Here is a 24,104-nt window from a genome sequence, read left to right as displayed (position 1 = left end):
TGTGGTATTGGTAAGTATTGTACTGTATGAAAATATGCATGTTTTTTGGGGTTTCCCTTTCTTTGTCTTCACAAGCCGGCGACTTGATGGTTCTATGAGCGGCGCTATGATCTGCGAAGGGCTTCATTATTTACAGTTCATTGATATTTTTGTTCTCTTTGCTTTTATTTAAAATAGTCTCACTGTTTTAAAACCATCGGGATGAAATTATTAACATCCCTTATTTTCTTCTTAGTATATACTAATAAGTAGTAAAAAGTAAGACTAATATAGATCAAAATCGCCAAGATCAGATAACTACATATGTATGTACATATGTATGTATGTACATATGTACATATATCAAAAAGCTGCAAGAGAATCGCCATATAAAATGCCATATACAGATTCATGCCTGATATGTATGTTGTATGTACATCTATAAATTAGCTGCAAAGAACTAAAATCGAATGACCATATAATGTACTAGGTACATAAATACTTGATATGCTGCCTGCACCTTGCATCTTAGATGCTTAATACAATTTTCTCCTACAACATATGCATTTATTTTATAATATTTATATATGTAGTATATGTAGGTTATTTTTGAATACCATCATATTAATTTGAAATGATTGGGTTGGACTTTTAATTAAGGTTAGGTTAGGTTAACCCGGACGGCCCTCAGCGGGGCCGCGCATAGGCCAATATGGCCCTTAGTTATCCGGATGGGGGGGGCGGTGTATGAACCGTCGCGGGAGTGTTAATGTGGTTCTAAAAAGTGATGCCAACACTGGGGCGCCCAGGTATCTCCTCCTTGCCCTTGAGAGAGCCGGACAGTTGCAGATGAGATGTTCCAGGGTTTCGATAGCCCCAGGTTCCTCACATTTCCTGCAACTGTCTCTGTTGGTGATGCCTAGCTTTGCTGCATGTGCAGCAGCCAGACAGTGACCTGTTAGTTAGGACTTTTAATTAAATTTAAATTCAATTTGTAACTGCTAAAAGCTTAGCTTTTCGTTTCCAATGAATTCCGCTAGAGACCGCTTCCCCGAAAGCCCAGTGATCACCGTTACTCAACACTAATGATCGATCATATCAAAAGAGCTTTAAGAGTGTGTTACTTTGCTCTTAGCAACATTCACGCATCTGTGAGCAACATTTGAATACCCTAGAAAACAAAGGATATTATTAAGATTGTGAGTTGTTCGTAACGCACAAAAGTTTCGGGCCTCATAAGATGTCTATTCATCTGTCTGTCTCCCAGCTTGAAAGCTATCACAACGAAACTGAATAAACAAAGAAAAAAAAAAAAACCAATCAAACTGATAAAGACCTATTGATGAAGTAAGCTTTTAATGCCAATTATTGATAATCAGCTTGGAGCAGAGAATTTTAACATTAATTCGAGCAACAGGGTATCGAAACTTCTATACTCACAACAGTAGTTTGGACTAGAAACCGGTTTCCTAGCAACATGAGTACGGATTAACAGCAACATGCTTAACATGACGTATCCGTCGGGTGGTACAGTGGGAATAATGGAAGCACTGTGGAACTCAATCTTTTAGCGGGCCGCGGACAAGTAACAACAGAAATAGTGCCGAATTTTGCTCCGAATTCAGAAAAGTAGTTCCGTTGAATACGAAAATATCTATATATGTTGTACATAGATATTTCCGCCGTGAGAGAGAAACCAACAAATTTCGTAGGTTCTGAAAGAGCGCGGGCGCAACCGAATAATTTCACGAAATTCACGAAAATATTTTAGCCAAGAGCTGGGCCTGGTCCGTGCGTATCAGTGTGTTTGTGTGTGTTGATGGTGGTTGTTTATGTGTGCGTGCCAGAATATCAACCGAAAGCAAGTGCAAAAGAAAAATCATAAACAAAACAGGCAACAAGTTTTTTTTTTGCGTAGAATCGAAATTCCAAGAAAACAACAGCGCGACAGCAGCCGTGTTTTTCGAATCGTATTGTTGCAACTCGTTTCGGTTTGTTTCGGTTGTTTTTGTCAAAGCCACAAAGCGGGTCAAATGCATAAATAAGCCAGCCCGATTTCGCTGTGAATGAAACGAAGCGAAATGAAATGCGAAATTTGTTATTATTTGGCCTGAAGCGAAATTAATTACAGCCAGCATTGTCATTGCAGTGCATCTGTACTCGTTTTTGTATCTGTGCCGCAGAAATCGGTAAAGTTTATGTAAAGCAACGTTGTGGAGTCTTCTTTTTTCGGCTCTCGGGGAGTACCTATTGTCGTCTCGCTCCGACGCTTTCATAGAGCGGCGCGAAAGCTCGGCTTAGGCCGAGAGCGTGAGAGAGGGATAGAGAAAGAGGTGGAGAGTAAACAAATGACTAGCTGTCCGCACTAAATGCGTGTGCACGGACAGGCCCCTGCACTTGGCGGACAACTGAGCGGACACCACTCGCGCATCCACAAATGGCAGCTAAAGTGAGTTTCAAATATTTCTAAGGACTGACCATCTGCACAGGTAGCCAAATCCAACGATTGGTTCTCACGACACACAAACAAAAACATAGCACAGCAATCCCCACAGACTCCGGGCACCTTTGAACTTTACAGCGGGAGAGTGCAAGCGTGTAACGGTGCCAGAGCCGAAACTAAAACCAAAAGCAAACAGACATCAATGAGCAATTGGCAAAAACAAAAAAAAAAAACGTGGAAAAATACATAAAACAGCAGTAAAAAGGCAACACAAACCACAGACCAAAACCGGGCCCACAAAAAAGGTTCCAGGCAAAAAACAACTGTTGCAGATGGCACAGTGGAACAAAGAATTTCTGGAATGTATTTAGAGTTTTACAAGTGTTTTCTGAGAGTGGGGAGATGAGTGTCAAAGGGGAGTGGAGAGTGGAGAGTCGAGAGTAAAGAGTAAAGAGTAAAGAGTGAAGAGATTACAGCAGATGATTAAACTCTGTTTATTTCAACTTACTTGCTTACGCTCTCTGTTTTTCTTGCTTATTTACCAATTGAGAGAGGAAGACAGTAAGAAGGGCACCTAAGTCTGAATCTTCCTAGATTACTCCTCTTTCTTCTCTTCCCTCCGTTTGTTCTCATTAACAAGCATCGAACATTTCTAAGAGAGCTATCGTATTTCTATTCCAAATGTGGGTCCCACTTTTCATACAAAAATGTGACCCACTGTGCCCTGGTCGAGTGCATTCTGTGGCCATGTCTCTAACTGTAATGGACATGGACAGTCGCGTACCCAAGGCGCACTTGTCGCAGAACAGGTTTAATCTTGTCGCCAGTCCCTGGTTGTTGTTGTTATTATTTGTTCTGTACGTGTTACTGTGTTTCTGGGGTTTTATGAGAGCCGAGCCGCCAATAAACTTATTAATGGCCAATGCATTTTTTTCATATTTTCCTGCTGACCTCCGAGAGTCTGCCAGCCAGAGCTTGCAACTGGAACTGGAGTATGGCTATGGCTATGACTCTGGCTCTGGCTCTGGGTCTGGGTCTGTCTTTGGCTTTAAGCAAATTGAATCACCTTGCCGCCGTTCTAATTTGCCAACTGCCACCGATCGTTGCAATAATTGGAGCGTGGCTAATGTGTCTGCCAAGAGCCGTAGGGAAAACAAAGGCCAGAGGTCGAGCTCATTAGCCCGGATCAGAGAGCTTGGGTCACTGGGGAGTTGAGTCTGTGGATGGCCACGCCTCCACTGCGCGAAGCTAGAGCTAGAACTTTGCACTGCATTGTTGGCAGCTTGTTTAACATTTAAAAATAAACTTATCATAAATCGTGTAAACTTATGGAAAAACACGAACAGAAAGAGGTAGAGAGTGATAGAGACAGAGACAGTGAATGCAAAATGAAAACTGTGTGAACATTTTGCTGAAATTGAAAAGTTGTTTGGCCAGCCGCGTCGTTGACCATAACCATAACACAGTGGCAATTGGCAACGGACAGATGGGACGGCCGGACACAGAGACGAGACCGAGACCAATCCGATCCAAACCGAACCGGTAAATGGAAAACGGATCAACTGTTTGTTGCTGGTAACCGGACGCCGGAGCCATAGCCGGAGACGGAGCCGCACGCCGATCGCCGATCGCCGCTGCATCGGAGAGGAGCAGCACAGCAGCATTAATTGCATTGGAAATGGATGCTAACGGAGCTGATAATGTGACGCCAATGGAGCATTAAGTAGCTAGTTAGCCGCCAGTTGTGGGTCTTCGTTATGCAACAGTGATTGTTGTGGCTGCTGCTGCTGCTGCTGCTGCTTTGTGACTCACTGCAGTGGCATGAAAGCCATTTGCCTAGGTAAACGATAAGGGTACTGTTAGGAGCCGGGGCGCGGCACGTGCACTTTGCACTAATTAAGCGTGTTGGTAGGCCACTGCACACCGCACCGCACCGCACCGCACCGCGACTGACGCTGTTAACGGGCGTGTTTATGGGTATTTTAGCTTAAGTATCTTTTTATCTGGGCGGATGACTCATGGGCGCGTCTAGAAATTCCTAATAAATCGGTCAATATAGCAAAATGAACACCCCCAACATCTCTTAAATCCACCCACGTGACTCTTCGGGCGGCACCTTAAATGCAAAAAGCGAGAGACACAAAGAGTCGGATGGATGGATGGATGGAGAGAAGATGGAGAGCCTTGAGCTTGACAAAAGAAAACGCAAATTGCAGCAGAGTGGGAGAGAGAGAGAGAGAGAGAGAGAGAGAGAGGGGTAAGTGCATGCAGAGCACTCCCTGTCCCACTTCCACCCACACGAGATGGTCTTTGATCATTGCAAAGACTACATATGGATGGGAGAGGGAGGGGGAGAGGAAGTGTCTGACTGCTGCCATATAACACTTGAAGTGAGAGATCGATTTTTTCCAGTTAATTTGCCAAGTAATCGAATATTTTATCGTATTGTGTTTCAGTTTTTCTGCCCATGCGTGATATCGGCAGCCGATAATTATCTCGATTGCAGGGAGTGTACACACACACACTCCCTCTCCCTCTCCCTCTACCTCTCCCTGTCGCTCGTTCTCCCTTGCGGCTGTCACTTGCGCTTTCCTTCAGCCTTTACATAACTCACACGCAAATTGCCCATCATCATCCACATCCACTTTCCACACACTCCACACACATTGCCTGACCGCAAACTGCAAATTTGCCTTAATGACTGCCCCGGCACGTTAACTGTCATTTTCAATCAAATCCGTATGCCTCTCTGTATCCCCCTCCCCCCACCGCCTATAAAACACTTTTGAGTGCTGCCCATTAATTTTCAGCGCCTTTTAAACTCTTGCACAAACAGGAGATGTGGATGTGGCCCCTGGGGGGGTAATATTAAATCCAACCATGTGGGAGAGTCCCAACTTCTTGACGTTTGCCAAAGTTATTAGCAAAAATCCACTTATAAAAAACCCGAAAAATCTAGCCAAATATTTGCTCACTTTACACACAAGCCAGCGAGAATTCCCCGATTGTTCCAAGAATCAAACGTGTAAAAATTCGCCAGTCAAACGATTATACATAGGCGAGTGGGCCAACAACAATGGGCCAGGCACAGTACCAGTATATTCTCATAAGAATACGTGAGTAGTGCCCCGTCAGTGCCGTGCCGCCTGGGTTCAGGGTTAATTATTCTAATGCACGCTTGGACTCGGTCTCAGATTTAGATTCAGACTCGACTCCACTCGACTCGAACGCTGCTCTAGTGCGACGAGTGTATGACTAAATTATGCACTATTTGTATTATTAAATATGTCGGCTGTTTGCAGTGCCACACACAAACACTCAAAAGTTACTTAATATTTATTCTACATAATTATTTTATTACTCGCAGAAGGAAGTTGACGACATCTTCTGTCGATTTTGGGTGTCATGCAAGGCTTGGAATTAACAAACAAATAAGAAAAAAAAACCATTCAGAGAGGGATCACCTTCATGGCTGACAAAATACTCGAAATAGTCGAATTTTTTGACTAATTTTTAATGAGTTTATAAGTTTAATGTCTATATTTTGCAAAAGGAAGTTGCATGGAAATTTTTAATTGCATTTTCCAGCACTAATAAGCGGCAGATCTTAACTGGTTAAGCCTGACCTTTGGCGGTGTACATGGCTATAATTAGCCAACTGTTGTCGTGTGCTTTCTAATCAATAATGGATGGGATGCAGCGCCACATGCCAGACATTCTCGGGAGAGACTGCGGCGCCTGCCGCCCAATTAGCATGCCAAACAAACATTGAGGAATGCCAGCGATTGACTATACTAAAACAGAATCCATCAGCAAGTCTTAGTTAAATATGGCACTACGCCTCCGCTAGGCGTCTTCTCCCACTAAGCGGTGCGCTATTTGTGATCTTATGCACTCCCAGCTGAGGGATTGCCTCAGAAACTGGCAATAAAATTTGCATTTGTTTTGCCTTATGTGTGGTTTTTGTTTTGCTGCGATCCGCTGTGATCCGCTGCGATCTCTCCCGACTGATAAAATCGCTCGTTTGATAAAAACATTTTTAACCGGCGGCCGTGTCGTGTCTCTGCTCGTCCACGATTTCCCAAGCGCCAATTTGCATGTTTAATCAGCTGTGGCCAAGTTTAACCCATTGTTTAGCACAATGGCGGAGAGCTAGAGCCCGAGGGCCCAACACCTCCCTCCCCACCTCCAACAAAGGCCCCATCTCCCCATCGGACGAGCAGTTGTGTGGGCGGTTCCGAGATGGAATAGAATTCAATCCGTGGCCCACCTCCACCGAACCGACCAAAAATTCTTTCGCACGCCTCGGCTCTCAAGTGTGGCCAAATGGATTTCTAGATTTTGATTTTGATTTTGATTTTGGGCTCCTCCATTTTGTCACTTTATCAATCATCGTAAGAGCCCGAAACAAACAGCCAGAGAACCACTTCGGAAATCATCCAATTGTAGGGCCACTCGAAAAGTATTTTTCTGACAAACAAAATTGATTCTAAGCTGGGGCTTGGGGCATTTCGAGTTGGCATAAGCCCCTGCTGTCCGGCTATCTATAGAGATAGAACCATCAATGGGTATCTCGCAGTCCATACACACACACACACAGACTCAACAACCCATCAGGCTTTACTTATTTGTAATCTTATTGCGCGCTTTGTGGTTGTTAAGTTTAGAACGCTGATGTTATAACAAATTAACAAAAAAATCAAATATAATCATATAAAGAGAGAAACCGAGAGGCGAGCGAGCGAGTCAATGGCATTTCTTACGTTCTTATAATTATAATTAAACTGGGAGCGAACTTAATGAGCCGCCAGGCAAAATCTTTTTTCGTTTTTTTTTTCCCCCTCTCAAATTATTGCTAGAATTACGAGAAACATATAATTTAAAAAATGGTTATCGTGTCTTTTTGCGACTGTTCTTTGATCATCATCTCCTCCCCCCCCATCATCAACTCTCATGCAAATTTCTTTCTATTCGGCTTTTCTTACACAGGCACAGCCATAGCATCCTGCTTGCCTCAATTAATCATGGGAACTGCCGAAGGCGGCAAAGAGCTGCCAAGACATTCGGCTATGGCTAAAACGTGCATTGAACTTTGGTTTCTACGCTTTGCTCATCTGCGAGAAAGGTTCTTTAAGATGTAAAAATAGAAAGAGCCACAGCTACGACTTGGGGCTTTGTCTGTGCTGCTGGTGCTGCCTACTGCTCATCAGCATGACAAAGAATAGAACAGAAAAATGCTGACCCTGGTTTTCTTTCTTTCAAAAATTACGCAAAACCCCAGGCCGCACCCACTGAATGGGCGGAGTGGAGGCTTTTCGGCTTCTCGCCTTCTCTTGGGGGGGGCGGCCAGTAGCCAGTAACCATTTATGCCGCATACCAAATCGAGTGAAATTGTCAACGTAATTTTGCGCAAGCCGCAAGCAAGCCAAAAAGGCCCCCAAAAACACTTGGGCTTCTCCTATGCAACGATGTGTGTGTATTAATTGATTCCCCAACAGGCAATGACACACATTGCCATAAAAAATTCATAGTTGCTTATGTTTTAATGGCCTAACGATGCAGCGAAATAACAAAAAGCTGAAAATACTGTCAAACCCATCGTGTATCGTGTATGTACAACAGGGCGTATGCGTGCCGCCTGGTCTATGGCTTTAGGCTTTGGGCTTTCGGCTTTTGGATTTTATTGAACCCCGCATACAGGCAGGCGGCTGTTACTTTGGATCTGGCATGGATCGGGTCGGATCGGATCGGATCGGGTTGGATCGGCGACCTCAGTTATCACTCTTACTTACCGCGAATTATAATTGATGGCTGGCTGCCCCTGTGATGGCCGTCAGTCAGTCAGCCCCAAGCGGCTTATGGAGCTCTGCGATCTGTGGAGGGACCTTCCGTTAGTGCTGGCCGGCTGTGGGTTATCTCTACGAACATGTGTGTACATCTAGCCAACATGAGTCTGACCCTAAGTAGCCAATCTTCGAAGGTGCGGTTCAATACCATAAGGCTAATGAACGGGGGAAAACACACACACGAGTGATTCACGGAAATGTGGAGATTAAAGTTAGCAGCGTGCAAATTACACAATTGGATAGCTTATCTAGCGCTGCTAATTGATTGAATAATGTTATTCCATTGAAAAGATAATCGAATTGTTACGATAATTCTATTGTCTTTCAAAGACTGATGTTTGCAATTGGGCGATGGGTGTTCGATAATTTGATTCCTCTGAAAGTTCTAGGCTCTTTCGTAAGATTTGAGACAAATAAGAAAAAACATATATGTATATTGTAGGGAAATTAGTCAGAAATCTGTTAATTTATATACCATAGTTAGGATCTATTTTGTTAATTTGAAAAGAGTTCATGGCAGCACTGCTACAATTCAATATCTATCTAATTTGTTTGTGAGTTTAAAACCCATTCTTACAGCTCTGTAACGCACTGTATGTTGCCGTTCAGCTTCCTCCATGACAATTCAGTTTCTATTCCAATGATTTTGGTCTCTTTCCTATTTGTGTACCAATCAGCGACATTTCACTAATGCACTCCGATCTCTCTCTCTCTTTCTCTTCCGACATTTTGCAGCAGAAACGGCCAGGCGTACGATTTCCCAAAGCAGCAGCACAGATAAGTCGACAGCACGACTTGAATTATTGCACGCAACAGCAACAGCAGCAGCAGCAGCAGCATCGGCAACATCGGCCACATCAGCAACTGCAACATCCACGGCAGCAACAGCAGAGAAAGGGGAGAAGCTGAGCAGCGGAGCAGCGGAGGAGGAGGACGACACGCAGACGAGACGAGACGCAGCTCCATTCTACAAGACAATTGTGGAAAATTGGAAAACCCGCGTGTGTGTGTGTGTGTGTGTGTTTGTGCAAAGCGAACAATAGAAAACCAGATAGAAAATCAGCAGCAGAGAAAACAATCAACGAAACAGCAAAGCAGAGCAAAAGCCAAACTATAATTTTGGGATATTTATTTGTATGCTTGGCTTACGATGAAAATTCATCGAAGCAATGAATCATTTTGCTGTTGCTGGTTGTTGTTTTTGGTGGCATTGTTGGTGGCAGCAGCAGCAACATCGACGACGACAGTAAGTGAAACGCAGACGAATGCAACAAATGGTGCAATTAGACAGCCAGCAGTGGCAGCGGCAGCGGCAGTGCCACCAGAGAGGGAGGGCAGGGAGCCCCGGCAACTTCAACTGGGAGTGCAACAAAATGCGACAGCAGCAACAGCAGCCGCCGCCAGTGACGGGGAAAGCCGAACTTCAGCGGAAATTTTAGGCCCCAGCGATGTGGGTAAGTTTTCCAGCCATACAGCACATACATATTACCCGTACCCATACATACGGGCCACCCAACCCCCGGTGCCAATTGACTCACGGGAAAAAATTGCCAACTAGCCAAAATAAATCTATGCCAATTATTGACCAACTGCCAGCAGACGAAGCAACAATCGCCGGTGCAACGGCAACACAAGAAACATTCAGGTTGCTGGCCAACAAAAAACAAAAAACAATTGGCCATCCAGCCAGCCAGACAGCCAGCCGGTCGGTCGGCCGGGCCAGGCCAGGCCAAATGTGGCCCGAAGAAGAGGCGCAACCACATCAGCATTGGGCAATCTTTTGCATTTCAAGTGGGGCCAGAAATTGTTTGTCATCTGCGGTAGAGAAAGGAAATGGGTTTATGGGATTGTCTAGAATGGTTTATGGCATGAATGTAAGAGCTAATGGTGTATAAATGGGTTGGCTATACGTGTAGATAGGCGAAAGGACGATAGAAGAGTGACAGAAAAGGCTTTGGGGGAATTTTTCATCTCCATTGAATGGAGTTATGGGTATAAAATGGTTTGAATATTCCCAGCTGATTCGGCAAACCATTTGCAGCAGTATTGTGAACCTTTTGCTGTTGCTCCAAACGATGTCAATTGACTTCAGGAACATGTTTAAACCTGGATCCATGCCAATGATCAAGCTTTTCAATAGTTCTGGCTGTGTTTCAATTCCTAGTAGTTGAAAATTTGCAGGTTGCAGGTTTTAATTCGATATATAGTACCAATCAGCACTTTTGGATGAGCGGATGACTCGTACTCGAATGCGAGATGAAGGAACGAAGCGGATGTACTTGTTGGCTTTGTCGGCAAATTTCTTTGTGAGTGTCAGTTGAAGGAAAAGTTTTCCACTTAGAAGATTTCTGAGATAGAAAGTATTTACTTTGCAATCATCAAATCAGGAGATACTCGATTTAAAAGAAAAGATTGTTGATCAGGCGGAAAGGAACCGGTTTTAAGGGTTATTTCTTTCAGCAGAACCAATACAATAAATGGGCATCTAATTGATTGATACCTTTGATTATTTCTACCAAGTTTTCAGGAACAGCAGCCCAACAAATAGCAGTACTTTCGAAACACTTAGCAGACAAGTTAATTATGTTTAACCTTCCCTCAACCTCAAAATTCGAGTATATATTGAATTAAGATACAACTTTGGAGATAAGCCCACCACAGAGCGTACCCATCCGCAGGTTGCAACCGATCGAAAAATATGAAACTGTTCTGCAAGGGCAAATGTCGAGGTGAAGATAGCCTTCCTTTCATATACGACTGGCACTCGGGCTCGCAAACAAAATGGTGTGTTGCAAGTGTGTGTGGAGATTGATTAGACCAACGACTGTGGCTGGCTCTTTTGTCCGTGGCTGGCTCACACTTGTGAATGCTTAAAGCAATTGTTATTTCAATTAAGTATTTTCATAAACAATTAAGTTCAAAAATGGTCTCGTGGGCGTCGCATCGTCGATCTTTTGCATTTGAAATGGAAATTGAGTTTTTACCAATTGGAATTCAATTGAGCAGCTCCCTCGAGTGTTGGGCCTAGACTGGAGTGCACGAGTACAAAGACGAGTACGAGTTCGGGGTCCAAGGGTAGGCTCTAATCCCCATTCCAGATCACAGATCACTGGTTTTGTTGGTGGCAAAGTGTTGACACGAAAATTGCCGCCATCTGCCCCCCATCTTTATTCATGAACCTTTTTTTTATGACTATATTTTTTTGGTTAGTTTTCTTCCTCGGTTTTTTGTTGATGGCCTGAACCCCAGACCTCGCGAGAGTGCAAAGGGATTACATAAACACTTTGGGGCCTCTCTGCGATGGGCATGGGCATGGGCATGGGGTCTTGGCCAGGCCCAGAGCTAACTAAACAAATGTTAATGCATTTTGATTATTTTTAATTTATGCACATTAAAAATGTGCGATGAATGGGCATATTTTTGGTTGTATCTTTTTCTGTTTTCGGTTTTTTTTTTTTGTCTTTTGGCTCTTACGAAATGCAATTTTCGGATCGCCTGGCGGGTTGTAGGTGTCGTTGCCGGACACTCGATAGTCGCCCCGAATACTTGAGACTTTTAAGCAGAGAGAAAAAAAAAAAAATCCTCAGCTGAAAAATATCAATATTGGTGTGGTTTCGGCTGGTGCTGGCACTGGTACTGGTGTGCTCATTACGTTTACCTGTTTCTTTTTTTCGGTTTTTTTCTTTTTTTTTGAGAGACCCCTCATGTGCGTCCATTGCGTAATCCCACTCATTTAGCAGGCGGTTTTCGAGCCACAAGCTCCGACCGAGAAGAAGAGCGCAAAGAGCAAATCTAAAAAGTCAACAAAGAGTCGGCCAAGTCAGGTAACCGCACAAAGCCAACCAAGCCAGCAACCAGCCAGCCAGCCAGCCAGGCAGCCAAGTGCATTCAGACAGCGTCTTCTGCAGCTGCCACAGAGCCACTGAGACTGCCGCAGCCAGGGCGTATACGCAATATGGGGGCGTGTGCATTCGATGTGGGAAATGGTAAGATGGATGGAGATGAAGGAGGCATGAAAAGAAAAGCAGTTGAATCATTCATTGTTGTTGCCAGGGGGAAACACATCAGCCTGAAACTGTTTAAATATTTGGCCCTACCGTATTACGTACTTTGATTTGGGATTTTGCTCTGCTCTGCTCTGGCCTGGCCTGCTCTCGATATGTAATAACAAATATTCAATCAAAATATTTGCCTTGTTCATTATTTGATGGGGCCTCACACATGTGTAAACATAGCTCTACACGGCTTACGGCTGTAGGTTCATTTTTCATAATAGATCTTCATCACGGAACTAATCGTTGGAGTCGATTCAAGTCAGAGTCAGAGCCAGAGCCAGAGCCAGAGTCGGTGATCGGATGGCAAGGCCAAGAATTATTTACATATAATTATGTAAAGCATTTGAGAAAGATAAATGGAAAAAATATGAATTGGAAGAACAAATAACAAAATACACAGAAAAATAAATCGATTTTTGAGTACAAGAGATTGGAATACCGGGTGGAAGGTACTCGTACACAATTCTAACAAACCGATGGCTCAGAATCATAAGGAATGATCTCATTTAACAGATTGCAATCGGAACAATGTTAAGGACACAATAAAGAACTCTCTCCCAGTGTGGCTTAGCAGTCAAGGGCGAGTTTTCATCTCTCTCTCTTTAGCTTTATTCCAGTGCGAATCGTTGGGTTCTATTTTCTAAAGGCCAAAGGGAATCCCACAATGATGGATTTTTTCATGCTCTAAAAACCCCAAATTTCATTTGAATCTAATTTGTTTTTGGCCAAATATCACATATAATAGGTATTATATATTAAAAGCTAAATTATTCTTATTATAATCGACCACTTTTCGCTTTATTTCCTTCACATTTACGTTGCTTTTTTTTTTTTTTTTTTGGTTTTTTGCTTGCAGTTTTCGCTTTTCAATTTTATTTTATTTGAAGACCCCATTTCCATTCCATTCCATTCCATTCCCATTCCTAGCTTGTGGTTTGAGTTTGTAAGTTTTTTAAGTGTTGTTTTTGGCGCTGCCTAGGAAAAGGAAATAAAATGCGCAATTTGTGTGTTTCGCGGTGATCGCGGCGAATTTCAATTTTTTGCTTTAGGTTTTTTGTTTTTGTTTTTTGTTTTTTTTTTTGTTTCTTTTATATAAAATGTTTATAATTTCTTTTTCATTAACTTTCGTTGCGAAAAAGTTGTTTGCGGTTAGCCCGGAGAGGTTTAATGAACCCTTTTTGGCTAGAGGGGTTCCAGCAGGTCCATCATTTGGCCATCATTTGGCCCCCCCCCCCCCCCTTTTTGTTGCTGTTGGTTTTCTTGCGTGATTAATAATCCAAATGCTGACCCACAACTGTGTGTGTGTGCGGGGGGGAGTGGGGAAGGTTTACGGGCTTACACGGGTTACGCAACGAAGATGATTTAGTGGGGGACTTAATTAAAAATCCGCTGGGACAAAAGAAAGTGGCCGAAACTAATGATGGACGGGGGTGCGCAGCGAGAGGGCAGGGGAGATCGCATTGCATTGCGTAAAAAAAAAAACCTGGGGCTGATGAGAGACTTTGTTGGGATCTGGGAGCTGCCTCTGCCTCAGCGTCTGCCTCCGATGATGTTGATGAACATGTGCCACGCCCCACAGCCATTTGCAACGCCTCAATGCACACAGCTACTCGACGTGGGGGTACGACGAGTATTGAAAACTTTTCCAGGCGGAGAGGCACAAAAAAAACGGAAGCCGCACAATGGCAGCAACAAAAACAAAAAAAAAAAAGCGCAGGAGGAAAAACAAACTAACGAAACGAAAACGAAAATCATGAACAAAAAAATAAAGAAACAAAACTTAGCAATTATCCAACATTTAACATATGTGCGCGATTGGGGAGGGGTATATAGTATAATATGTATATTGTACACATATATCTTTTGTGAGGGCCTGCCACAAGGTGGAAATCGGTCTACGTAATTGCGCCATTAAAAGGTCAGGCTAGGAGCCGGCGCTGCTGAGTGCTGTTTTATCTGCTTTTTTGGGGCGTCAGCAGTCTGTCAGCCAAGGGTTAACAGCACCATCAGGAAACTGAAACTAAAACGAAAAGTAAGGCTCCGTCTGAAATTCAAACATCAAACCCAGAGCCAAAAGCAAAACGATTCATTTAGAGGCATTTCACGACAACTTCAGCTTTTAACTGCATTTCCGCATTGACATCCGCGATGGCTGTTGCCTTGCTTTTCCTTGACTTTTCCTTTTCCTTTGGCTGTTTGGCAGTACCTTTGCCATTTCTTTTGGCTTTCTCACGTCGTCGCAATGCACTTCCTGCATTCGTCTCCGGCACCCACAAGAGCTGGGAGTTGCTGCATTTGGAGTTGCCCCGAAGCATTGGCTCCTTCTATGGACAAATGTCGCCTGCTTGAACCGGACTCCTGGGGCCTCTTTGAGGGGGAGATTTACCTGAATGGATGGTTGGTTGGTTGGTTGGTTGGAAAGCCACTCCCTTGTATCCCATACACCCCCGCTAGGTGGCGGAATCTCTCTCTCTCGTTATGGTTGCGGGAATCGTAGGCATTTCGATGTTTGGCATTTTCCGTTTTTCATGGCGTTTTTCCGTTGCATGCTTCGATTTCACATTAGAAATGCTTTCGATTGGCTCTCGGACTGGCCAAGACATGTCTTGTTGCATGTCTGTGCCGCTATGCCTATCTGCGAACAAACACAATGACCAAAAACACGTTTTAGCCATGAACGTGGGCCAGTGGGGGATGTCTGCTATGGCATGGGGGATAGGATGCGATCCGATCAGATAGGGTGCAGCACTGCAAACGAAAGCGAGAAAGCAACAGCAACAGCAACAAAAAAAGAGCAGCCAAGAAATATTGCAACGAAAGCGGAGAAAGTTTTTGTTGCTGCCAAGGCGGCATTTAAAAATTGTATTTATGAACTGTGTCTGCAACAGTATATGCCTCTCTCTGTCTCTCTGTCTGTGTGTGTGTGTGTGTGTGTGTGGTGTGTGTGTGTATGCATCTGTTTGTGTGGCTGTGTGAGTGCAAACCAGAAAGCAAAAGTGAGGCTGTGCCGCGTGAATTAGTGCCAACGAATTAATGAAAGTTTTTCAGCGACTGGATTTGCATTTTTGAGTGCTTGGATTACTTTCTTTCGTTGGCCAGGAAATAAACCAAAACAGAGAGAGAGAGAGAGGAAGAGTGGGAGAGAAAGAGATGCTTCAAGGTCGCCAAAACAAAAAAAACACAGTGCGTTTCGAAACTGTAAGACATGTGCTAGAGGCTGACTCTTTTCTTTTGTAACACGATTAATTAATAGTTAACCTATTCGATTGGTAAACGACTGCTTCGATAACACATATTTAAGTGCATATTTTTTTGTTGTCTAGGGAAACCATTCGATAGTTGGATCAGATCCATAACAGTTTTTATTTGCTTGAGTTTTGTTAACTGAAAACCAATTGATTTTCGGGATCTTTATTCGATTTTATTTATAGCTTCATAAAAAGCCATCGACACTGAGTGAATTTTCATACCGATTTCCATTAGATAACTGCCCGACTTCCTGCCCCATAACTGCCTGCTGCCGTTTGATAACAGTGGGCCATAATCAAAACCGACTCTAATAAGTAGATACTGGACTTAGCGTTTTGTTAACTAATTGGATGCCATAACAGGCTGTCAATTAAGCCACTTGTCCGTCTTTGAAACGGAAGTTTGTTCCACGCAATGATCCATGCCGGCATCTACAAGCGATTTAATGTTCTCTTATTCGAAATATTGTTCGTAAGACATTTAATCAGGGACCACAGGCACAGATCATATACCAAACGAAGGCGTAGATTAAAGCGTAGATCACAACCTCCGATAGGCACTGCATAAATTCAATATTATTTTTTTTTTCCTTTTCATTATCAAAATTAGAAATAATTTTGTTTTGAAATTTGCAAAATGATTTTTATTTTTAGTATTTTTTTAAAAAATTTCAAAATGATTTTTTTTTTAATTTTTGTTAAATTTAAAACAAGATTTTTCTGATGTTTATAATAAAAATAATTTTATTATAAACAAAAATAATTTTACTATTTTTTCATAAAATAATAACAATAATAAAAAAGGTCTATGAATAAAATCAGAAATTAATTTGTATTTCCAAATTTGAATTATAAAAATCCGAATTCTAACGATCACCTTATTTAATGATTTTCATTCTTCATATTTGAACGGAAATTTCGAAATTTTCGCTGTCAATTTGCTTTGTTTTTTTGGCGGCCTGTGCATCGTTGCGTATGATTGACATTTGTGTCACAAAGTCAGAGCTAGATCTAGAGCCAGAGCCAGAGCCCATGCTGCCTGCCTGCCATATGATTATTATGTTATGTGTTTTCCGCTCATTGAATGATATTTCATAACAGCGAGTGTGCGACACCATTAAATAAGTTTAGACAATCGAATCAAACACAGCTGTCAGCGCACACACACACACACGATCAAACGATCAAACTGCAGTGTATCTATGAGGGTGTATCTGCGCGCGTGTGTGTGTGTGTGTGTGCTTGTCAATTAGCAATGAAACAAACTGCAAAGTCAGTTGCGACTGCTGCCCACTCGTGTCAGTAATTTATTTTTAATTAAAAGTTCTAAACAAAAGCCCAAGACATGCGATTCATTCAAGCGCTAATACCCATGCACGGGTACGGGCATACCATACCCGAACATACCCAAACATACCCTACTCGTACCCATCCATCGTACTTTTAGTTTTGTTTGTGGATCCATTCGGACATTATCTATGGCTTTGTGCAATTAAGGGGAGGAGGAGCAGACGCTGCTGCTGTTGCTGCTGCTCTGGCGGCTGCTACCTTGATGGGGCATTGTGCGGTGATGCCTCATTAGCTGCCAAATAAACTTGGCTTTTTGGTCAGAATCGCCGCCAGTCCGTCCCAGTCTGGGGTGGGGTCTCTCCGCCATTGTCTCTGCCTCCGGCTGTGGCTGTGGCTGGGGCCAGAGTTCGATACCAAATTTCACAGAGCACAACAAAATGTAGAAGCAACTGCTGGGCATTAGTCATGCCGTCGCATCCGTTTGCTGCTTTTTCAGCCACCGATTAATCACCTGCCCAAAAAGCTGCACAATTTTCGGGCATTATGTAAGCACTTTTAAACAGAAAGATTAGAATTCTCCCCACTGGTAGATGCTATTTGGAAGATCGCAATGCCACCCCAAAACTGTCGGTGGAGTAGGAGTAGGAGCAGGAGGAGGAGAACGAACTGTTTCTGTTGGCCATTTGGCTTTGGTTCGTTGTGGATTTTGGTCTTGGCTCGGTACGGTTCGGTTCGGTTCGCTCAGCTTGGCCTGAACTAAGGCTGTGTCGCTGTCTCTGTGCCGCAGCCGACAAAAGTCGTGGTGTATATATGACCAAAATCAAATTAAAATTCCACAACGCATGCCAAAGCGGCTGGGGCATGGAGAGACCGATGGCCACAGCAGCAACAGCAGCAACAGCAGCAGCATGGCTAATGCCAAGAAGTCGCGCAGGCCACGGTATGGCTAGGCCATAATTCCCAATACGATAAGCAGGCAAAGACAAAAAGAAACACATCGAATGGGAAGATACCCTGCTCACTGCATCATAGCTGGTGGGTGGGACTTTTTAGCTGAAGTTTCCAACTTTCAGTGGCTTCCTTTAGTTGAGCTACCCTTCAGAGAAAGAGAGAGAGAGAGAGAGAAAGATAGGGTACAAAGCCATAGCCTAGGCAGCGCCAGTTTCTGTGGACTGTGGCTGAAAATGGCAGCCGACGCGTCCGACGGGCTGCCTGTCGTTTCATTGAAGGCAGGCAACGTGACGAGACGCCCAAATGGGGCGCACAGTGTTGTACAATATGGAAAATAAACGAATACGAAAATCACAAAAATAGAAACAGAAACACACACACAGCCACAGCCACGACTTGGCCAAAACAAAGACAAATCGCTCAATGGCTCAGTGGCGTATGGCGTAGTGGCGTAGTGGTGGGAGAAGTCAGTTAGTTATTCAGTCAAAAAGCTATACAAGTGGCCAAAATGCGGCAGTGGCAACAGCGGAGGCATCTCTGCAACTTGTTCTAGCCGCCGTCGTGTTGCGTGGCTGCCGCGCTTGAGATGCCAGGCCAGACCTAACCTTGGCCCAAACTGCAAGCCAATGAACTAAATGTTTGTGAAAAGCAGCAGCAACAGCAGCGGCAGCAGCAGCCAACGTCAGCGACAGCCGTGTTTTGTTTGCAATTGTTTTTGGCAACGTGAAAATTAAACAATTGTGCAAGCCTCCAGTTTGAGAGTCTCAGCCGCCTTGTAATTGTTTTAACTGATTCATGGGTCAGGCCAGTTAGCCAGTTAGGCAGCAAAGCAGTCAATGGAATTAGGCCCATTGCTCAATCCAGCGAGAATGGCCAGCTGCCTGCCCGGAGGCGCTTAGAACACAAATTGTGCCTGCCTGCCCGCCTGCCCGCCCACTCCCCCTGCCAGCCAGCACGACTAATTAGTGGGCCAGCATTAGGCTGCATCTAAAGTTGGGGGGCTTGGACCAGTTTGTAGCTATTTTCTAGGCTAAGAAACATTTGAAACAAGCTGATTAATGGCCCCAAAATAGTGGCCTGCAAGATGTTCACGATGCTGTTGATGATTCCAACCAGATGCCGAGATGCTGAGATGCTGAGATGCTAAGATGTTGTGGATGATGACGAGGCCTTTACCCAAAGGCAAAGTTCGCTCCGCATTCCAAACGAGTTTCGTGCTGCTGCTTCGTTGTTGGTTTAGTCGCAATCCGAGAGATTGTTTTTCCAATATTTTGTCACGATCTGGCGTCGAGAATGGAAATTTATTCATACATCGCATTCGTACTCATATCTCGCCTCTCTCTCCCTCCACCGTTCCAGATGCCGTCGGGGATAAGCCCACCACCTATCGACCCTCGGGTGCTAATCGGCCATCGATTGCGCCGCCCCTCAACTCTGCGCAGGACCGAGAGCGCAAGCTGATGAACGTCTTGGCCGCCCGGCGTACGGCCCTGCATCGCGGTGGCTTCCGCACCCGCATCGGCGGCACCACAGGACGCAGTGGCATATCCCAAGCGGCGGCGGCGGCCGCGGCCGTGGAGAGCACCTCCAAGTCGCCGAGCGATCCGCGGTCCGTGTGCATCAGGAACTGCACCAAGAACTTTACGCGCCGCACCACCGCCAGCTGCATGCGGCAGTGCGCCAACTTCACCCGCATGGCCATGGCGGGGACCATGGAGCGGGGGGGACAGCCGGGGGCGAACAGTTCCTCTGCGGTGCCAAAGGGATCCATGAAGGTGGGTGGCGGCGGAGCGGCTGCTGGTGGCGCTGCAGATCGCGACACCAATGAGATCCTCTTCAGCGATGAGTCCTCCCACGGCCTCTTTGTGGTGGCCAAGGAGCAGAACGACACGCTTAACCACATTGCAGACGGGACCAAGCCCCCGGTGGTGGGCAAGGCTGTGCGTGGCAGGGTCACTTCCGTGGAGCACGAACAGGAGCAGGAGCAGGAGCAGGACGATGATGAGGAAGACGACGAGCTGAAGCCGTACGTTTATTTTGGAGCCAAACTCCCGCCGATTAGGCCCGGAGGCCTGACCATCAAGGCAGCCGAAGGCGACGACGAGCATCCACGTGTGCTGGAAGTATCGGTGGCTCAGAGCACCACCCCTACACCCAGTCAGACTCTGACGACCAGCACCAGCACCACATCCAGACCCACAGTCTCCACGCGACGTCCCCTGACCGCCGTGGAGCGCAGTCGCAGTCGCTACAAGTACCACATGCGGGAACGAGGCATAGCCGCAGCGGCTGACCCACCGCCACCACCACCCCCCGCTGTGTTCGCCCCACCAGTAAGCCGCACGCGATATGTGGGCTCGGGGCGACCCACAGCGGGACTGCAGTCCGAAACGGAGGTGGCCAAGCCCGTGGTGGTGCGAAGGGTGGTGGCCCCCAAGGCAGCACAGCCTTCTTCCTCGACGCCGCTCATCATCACGGTGCTGAGTGCCGAGGAGGATACGACGTTGGGGCAGGCAGAAGTGCAGCAGCCAGAGGCAACCACAACCACCAGTACAAGCACCACCACAACAGCGAAGCCTACAACAACAAGCACAACAACCACTCAAGCACCACCACCACCACCTAGCCCCACCACCACCAAGAGAACCACCACGAAAGCACCAACCACAACCACAACAACAACAACAGCAAAGACTACAACCAGCACAACGCCGGGCACCACCTCGAGCACCACCACCATCCATTCCGTCGTTCCAACCACACCGAAGCGAAAGAGCATCATCGAGAAGGACACAGAGCTGATTCGGGCGTTGGGGCCAGCCCTAACGCAAGAGATCAACATCGAGGATCAGAACAATCTCATCATCTTCTGCAACAACACCTCCGACTGTGGCGCCACGCCGCGCACACCCCACACGCAGCTGTCGCACACCACCGACTCGAGTCCGAAGATACTGCGCACCACAGTGCTGACCTCAGTGCGATCCACAGTGCACCCGCGCACCACCACCAGCAGCAGCAGCACGAGCAGCAGCACCAGCACCACACAGGCAGCACCACCCGCTGATGTCTATATTGGGGTGGTGGAATCCTCCTCGTCGGCCAGCGCCACGCCGCTGGACATCAGCTCCACGATTGTGATTGCCAACGAGCGGGACGTGGATCTGGAGATGCGGCGAATGAATCTCGTGACCCTGGTGCTGGTGGCCGTGGGCGTGATACCGCTGGCCGCCATCATCCTCTATCTGGTGCGCAACTATGTGGTGCGTCGCAGGGCCAAGAAGCACGGCGAGGTCTTTGACGTGTGCATCACGGACCAGCAGCCCATCAGTCCCGTGAAGAAGGTGGACTCCAAGTACCAGCTGGAGGAGGAGGAGGACGAGGTGGATCACCATCAGCACCATCACCAACAACAACAGCAACAGCAACACCATCATGCGCAACACCAGGCCATGCCCATGTCGCAGGCGTCGCGGGATGCCAACCACAATCGCTATACGATGGACGACAAGACGTCGCTGGCCAGCGAGTACCAGGACTTTGATCGCAGCAACATTCGCCTGAAGAGCCTCCTGGGCGAGGGCAACTTCGGGCAGGTGTGGAAGGCGGAGGCGGACGACCTCAGCGGCCACTTTGGTGCCACGCGCATTGTGGCCGTCAAGACGATACGCGCCTGCAGTGCGCAGGTGAGCCTCAAGGACGAGGCCAACATCATGAGGAAGCTGGGCTCCCATCAGAATGTGGTCACCCTCCTCGGAGCCTGCGTCGAGAGCGGTAAGAATGATCATTAGGATCGATGGTTTGATATTAAAGTCGCGTGTTCCGTTCCTTTGCAGAGCCCCACATGCTGATCATGGAGTATGCGATGCGTGGTCGCCTTCTATCGCTCTTGAGGGCAGCTCGGAGTGCCACGAACATCCTGCCCGCCTCAGTGCCAGGTGGACGCAGTCTGGCTCCACTCTCTCCGCGAACCCTGGCGGGCTTTGCCCTGGACATTGCCTGCGGCATGGAGTACATAGCAGGGCGAAGGGTAAGACCAATCAATCAATCGTCAAGTGGCCAAGTCCAAGCCAATGCTAATACCCTGTCTCATTCCACAGATTGTTCATCGAGATCTGGCCGCTCGAAATGTGCTCCTCGATCACAATGGCATGTGCAAGATTTGTGATTTTGGCATGTCCATTGACCTGGATGCGGAGCGCATGCGCAAGGAGCAGGAGAAGAATGCGGCCAACGATATACTGCGCAGCAATGCTCTTAAGTTCAAGTTTGACTTTGGCAGTCGCTACATCCTGCAGCACTGGCAGCACACCTTCGGCCAGGGACAGAGTAACGGACACTGCTCGAAGGAGCATCATCACTCCCATGGCGAAAAGAAGTCACATGGCGGCCACGACACGATTGGCAAGCGCCACGCTCTGCCCATTAGATGGATGGCGCCCGAGAGCCTGCAGTATCACATGTTCACCACCGAAACGGACATCTGGGCCTTTGGCATTGTCCTTTGGGAGATTGCCACATTGGGTATGTGTAACGCGAAAGGAAATATCTTTCAGGGAAGTTTTGTAATGCTTAACCCTTTCATTTGTACAGGCTCCACGCCGTACTCCCAGCAGACGGGCCGCGAAGTGATACGCCGGGTGCCGCAGGGTCTGCGTCCCGAGCTGCCCAAGGAGAGCCGCCATGAGTTCTACAACCTGATGTCCCGCTGCTGGCACAAGGATCCGCACATGCGCCCATCGTTCGCCCAGTCCCGGCTGGAAATCACCCGATCGCTGCACAAATGGGTCGACGACGACTCGGCCGCCTCCGACTACATGGACGTGAGCGGCTTCAGCGAGGATCTCGAGCATGGTGTGGTGTACTTCAACCATCGCATCTCGGAGTTTGAATGCGAAATATGACGCTGACTGAATCACCCCATCCTCCAGCATTCCCAAAAGTACATCCCCCACCCCCCCCACCAGCATCATCTCATCTCATCCCACAACTCGTCCACCGGCACCACCACATCTCTATCTCTCTGTCCCTTAATCGATTCAAAATTCTCTTAATTTTTGGCGTGCTTGTCCGAGCAGTATTATTTGTATTTTACGAGTACCTATATATATTTGATCACCCATTTCCTTTCCATTTCCGGAGAGTTTCTTTCATTGTAAATATATATGTATTTTTTTTTTGAAAAGTTTAAGATTTATGATTAATGAATGGCGCTGCTACCTATGCCTAGTTTAATGCGAGAGTATTCGTCACTTAGTTCTTCTAGTCTGTATCTAAAAAATCCCATCTTCAAGTTGAGCTATTACCGTTATCGTTAGACTGCACCCCAAGAGAGGAAAGAACCTTAGAACTCCCATCAGTTGTGTAATATGTTTCGTTATTAGGCGTCCATCGCATAGGAACTGTGTAGTTTTTTTTTTTTTATAAAATTATACATATATTATAGCTATAGAATTGTACAAATAAATTAATTAAACACGAAATATAATTATGATTATTACACCAGTTGTCGTATGTTTTTTTCTTCAAATTCAATTCAAATGATCAGCTGCCTATTGGAGCCCTGATTAGAGCCCTGCTTGAAGCCAAAGTGTTCATAAAATCATGGCTATACTCATGCCTCTTTCGTTCGTTACGAATTCTGCCTTCAGGACGTACAGGCAGATGGAGAAGCGAAACCCCAGCATGTTGTGTTTCTATCAGAAAATCAAATGGAGAGTGAGCGCGAAAAAAAACCGAAATTTTTGCCCCTGAGAGGGTAAAAAAGGCGAGTTCCTTTTGGGCGAGCGAGACGAAGCGAATACCGAATCCCATCGACTCGATTCGGTTACCTCTTCGTTCAGGGCTCTAGTATCTACATATATATATTTACCGATTGCAATTTTAACGGTACTCTCAGAAGCTTTCAATACCCAAAACCAGCTTGAAAGACAAATCTCTGTCAACATTGCGTTGCCTTTAAATTCTGCACATAATAAATGATAAGCCAATGATCCTATAACCATACAGTATATAGAATTACTAAACATTCTTTATTATTAAAAATTCCACATTTTTAAGCGCTTTGCGCTGCGAGTGCAAAGAATAAATGCAGTTGCACGTCGCACGTCGTACGTTGAATACCTCCTCATGGATAATTATTCTAGTGTAAAGAAGATTATGAAATATATTATGGTTGTTTACATATATATTAGTATATTCTACATTTTACATTAAATAAGTATCTAAATGTTATACAAAATAAGTTATTTTAAATAACACTTTTTTGTTAGTGTGGGGCAAGCGTCTTCAA

At 45.8% G+C, this 24,104-nt stretch overlaps 1 protein-coding gene across 1 annotated transcript; it reads left to right on the top strand.

Moving 5' to 3' along the window:
* The first annotated feature begins 2,348 nt into the window (after nt 1-2,348).
* On the top strand, nt 2,349-23,298 carry LOC6599741. Its single transcript, XM_026991606.1, is given in 7 exon segments — nt 2,349-2,428; nt 9,198-9,401; nt 9,403-9,722; nt 19,172-21,586; nt 21,649-21,842; nt 21,913-22,336; nt 22,406-23,298. Coding segments are annotated over 7 exon segments (3,948 nt in total). The 3' UTR covers nt 22,717-23,298.
* Nucleotides 23,299-24,104: the final 806 nt, after the last annotated feature.

The sequence above is a fragment of the Drosophila persimilis genome, unplaced genomic scaffold (assembly GCF_003286085.1).
Source record: "Drosophila persimilis strain 14011-0111.01,24,50 unplaced genomic scaffold, DperRS2 tig00000676-arrow-arrow-pilon, whole genome shotgun sequence".
Lineage (NCBI taxonomy): Eukaryota > Metazoa > Arthropoda > Insecta > Diptera > Drosophilidae > Drosophila > Drosophila persimilis.
This window is presented reverse-complemented; position numbering and strand designations above follow the sequence as displayed.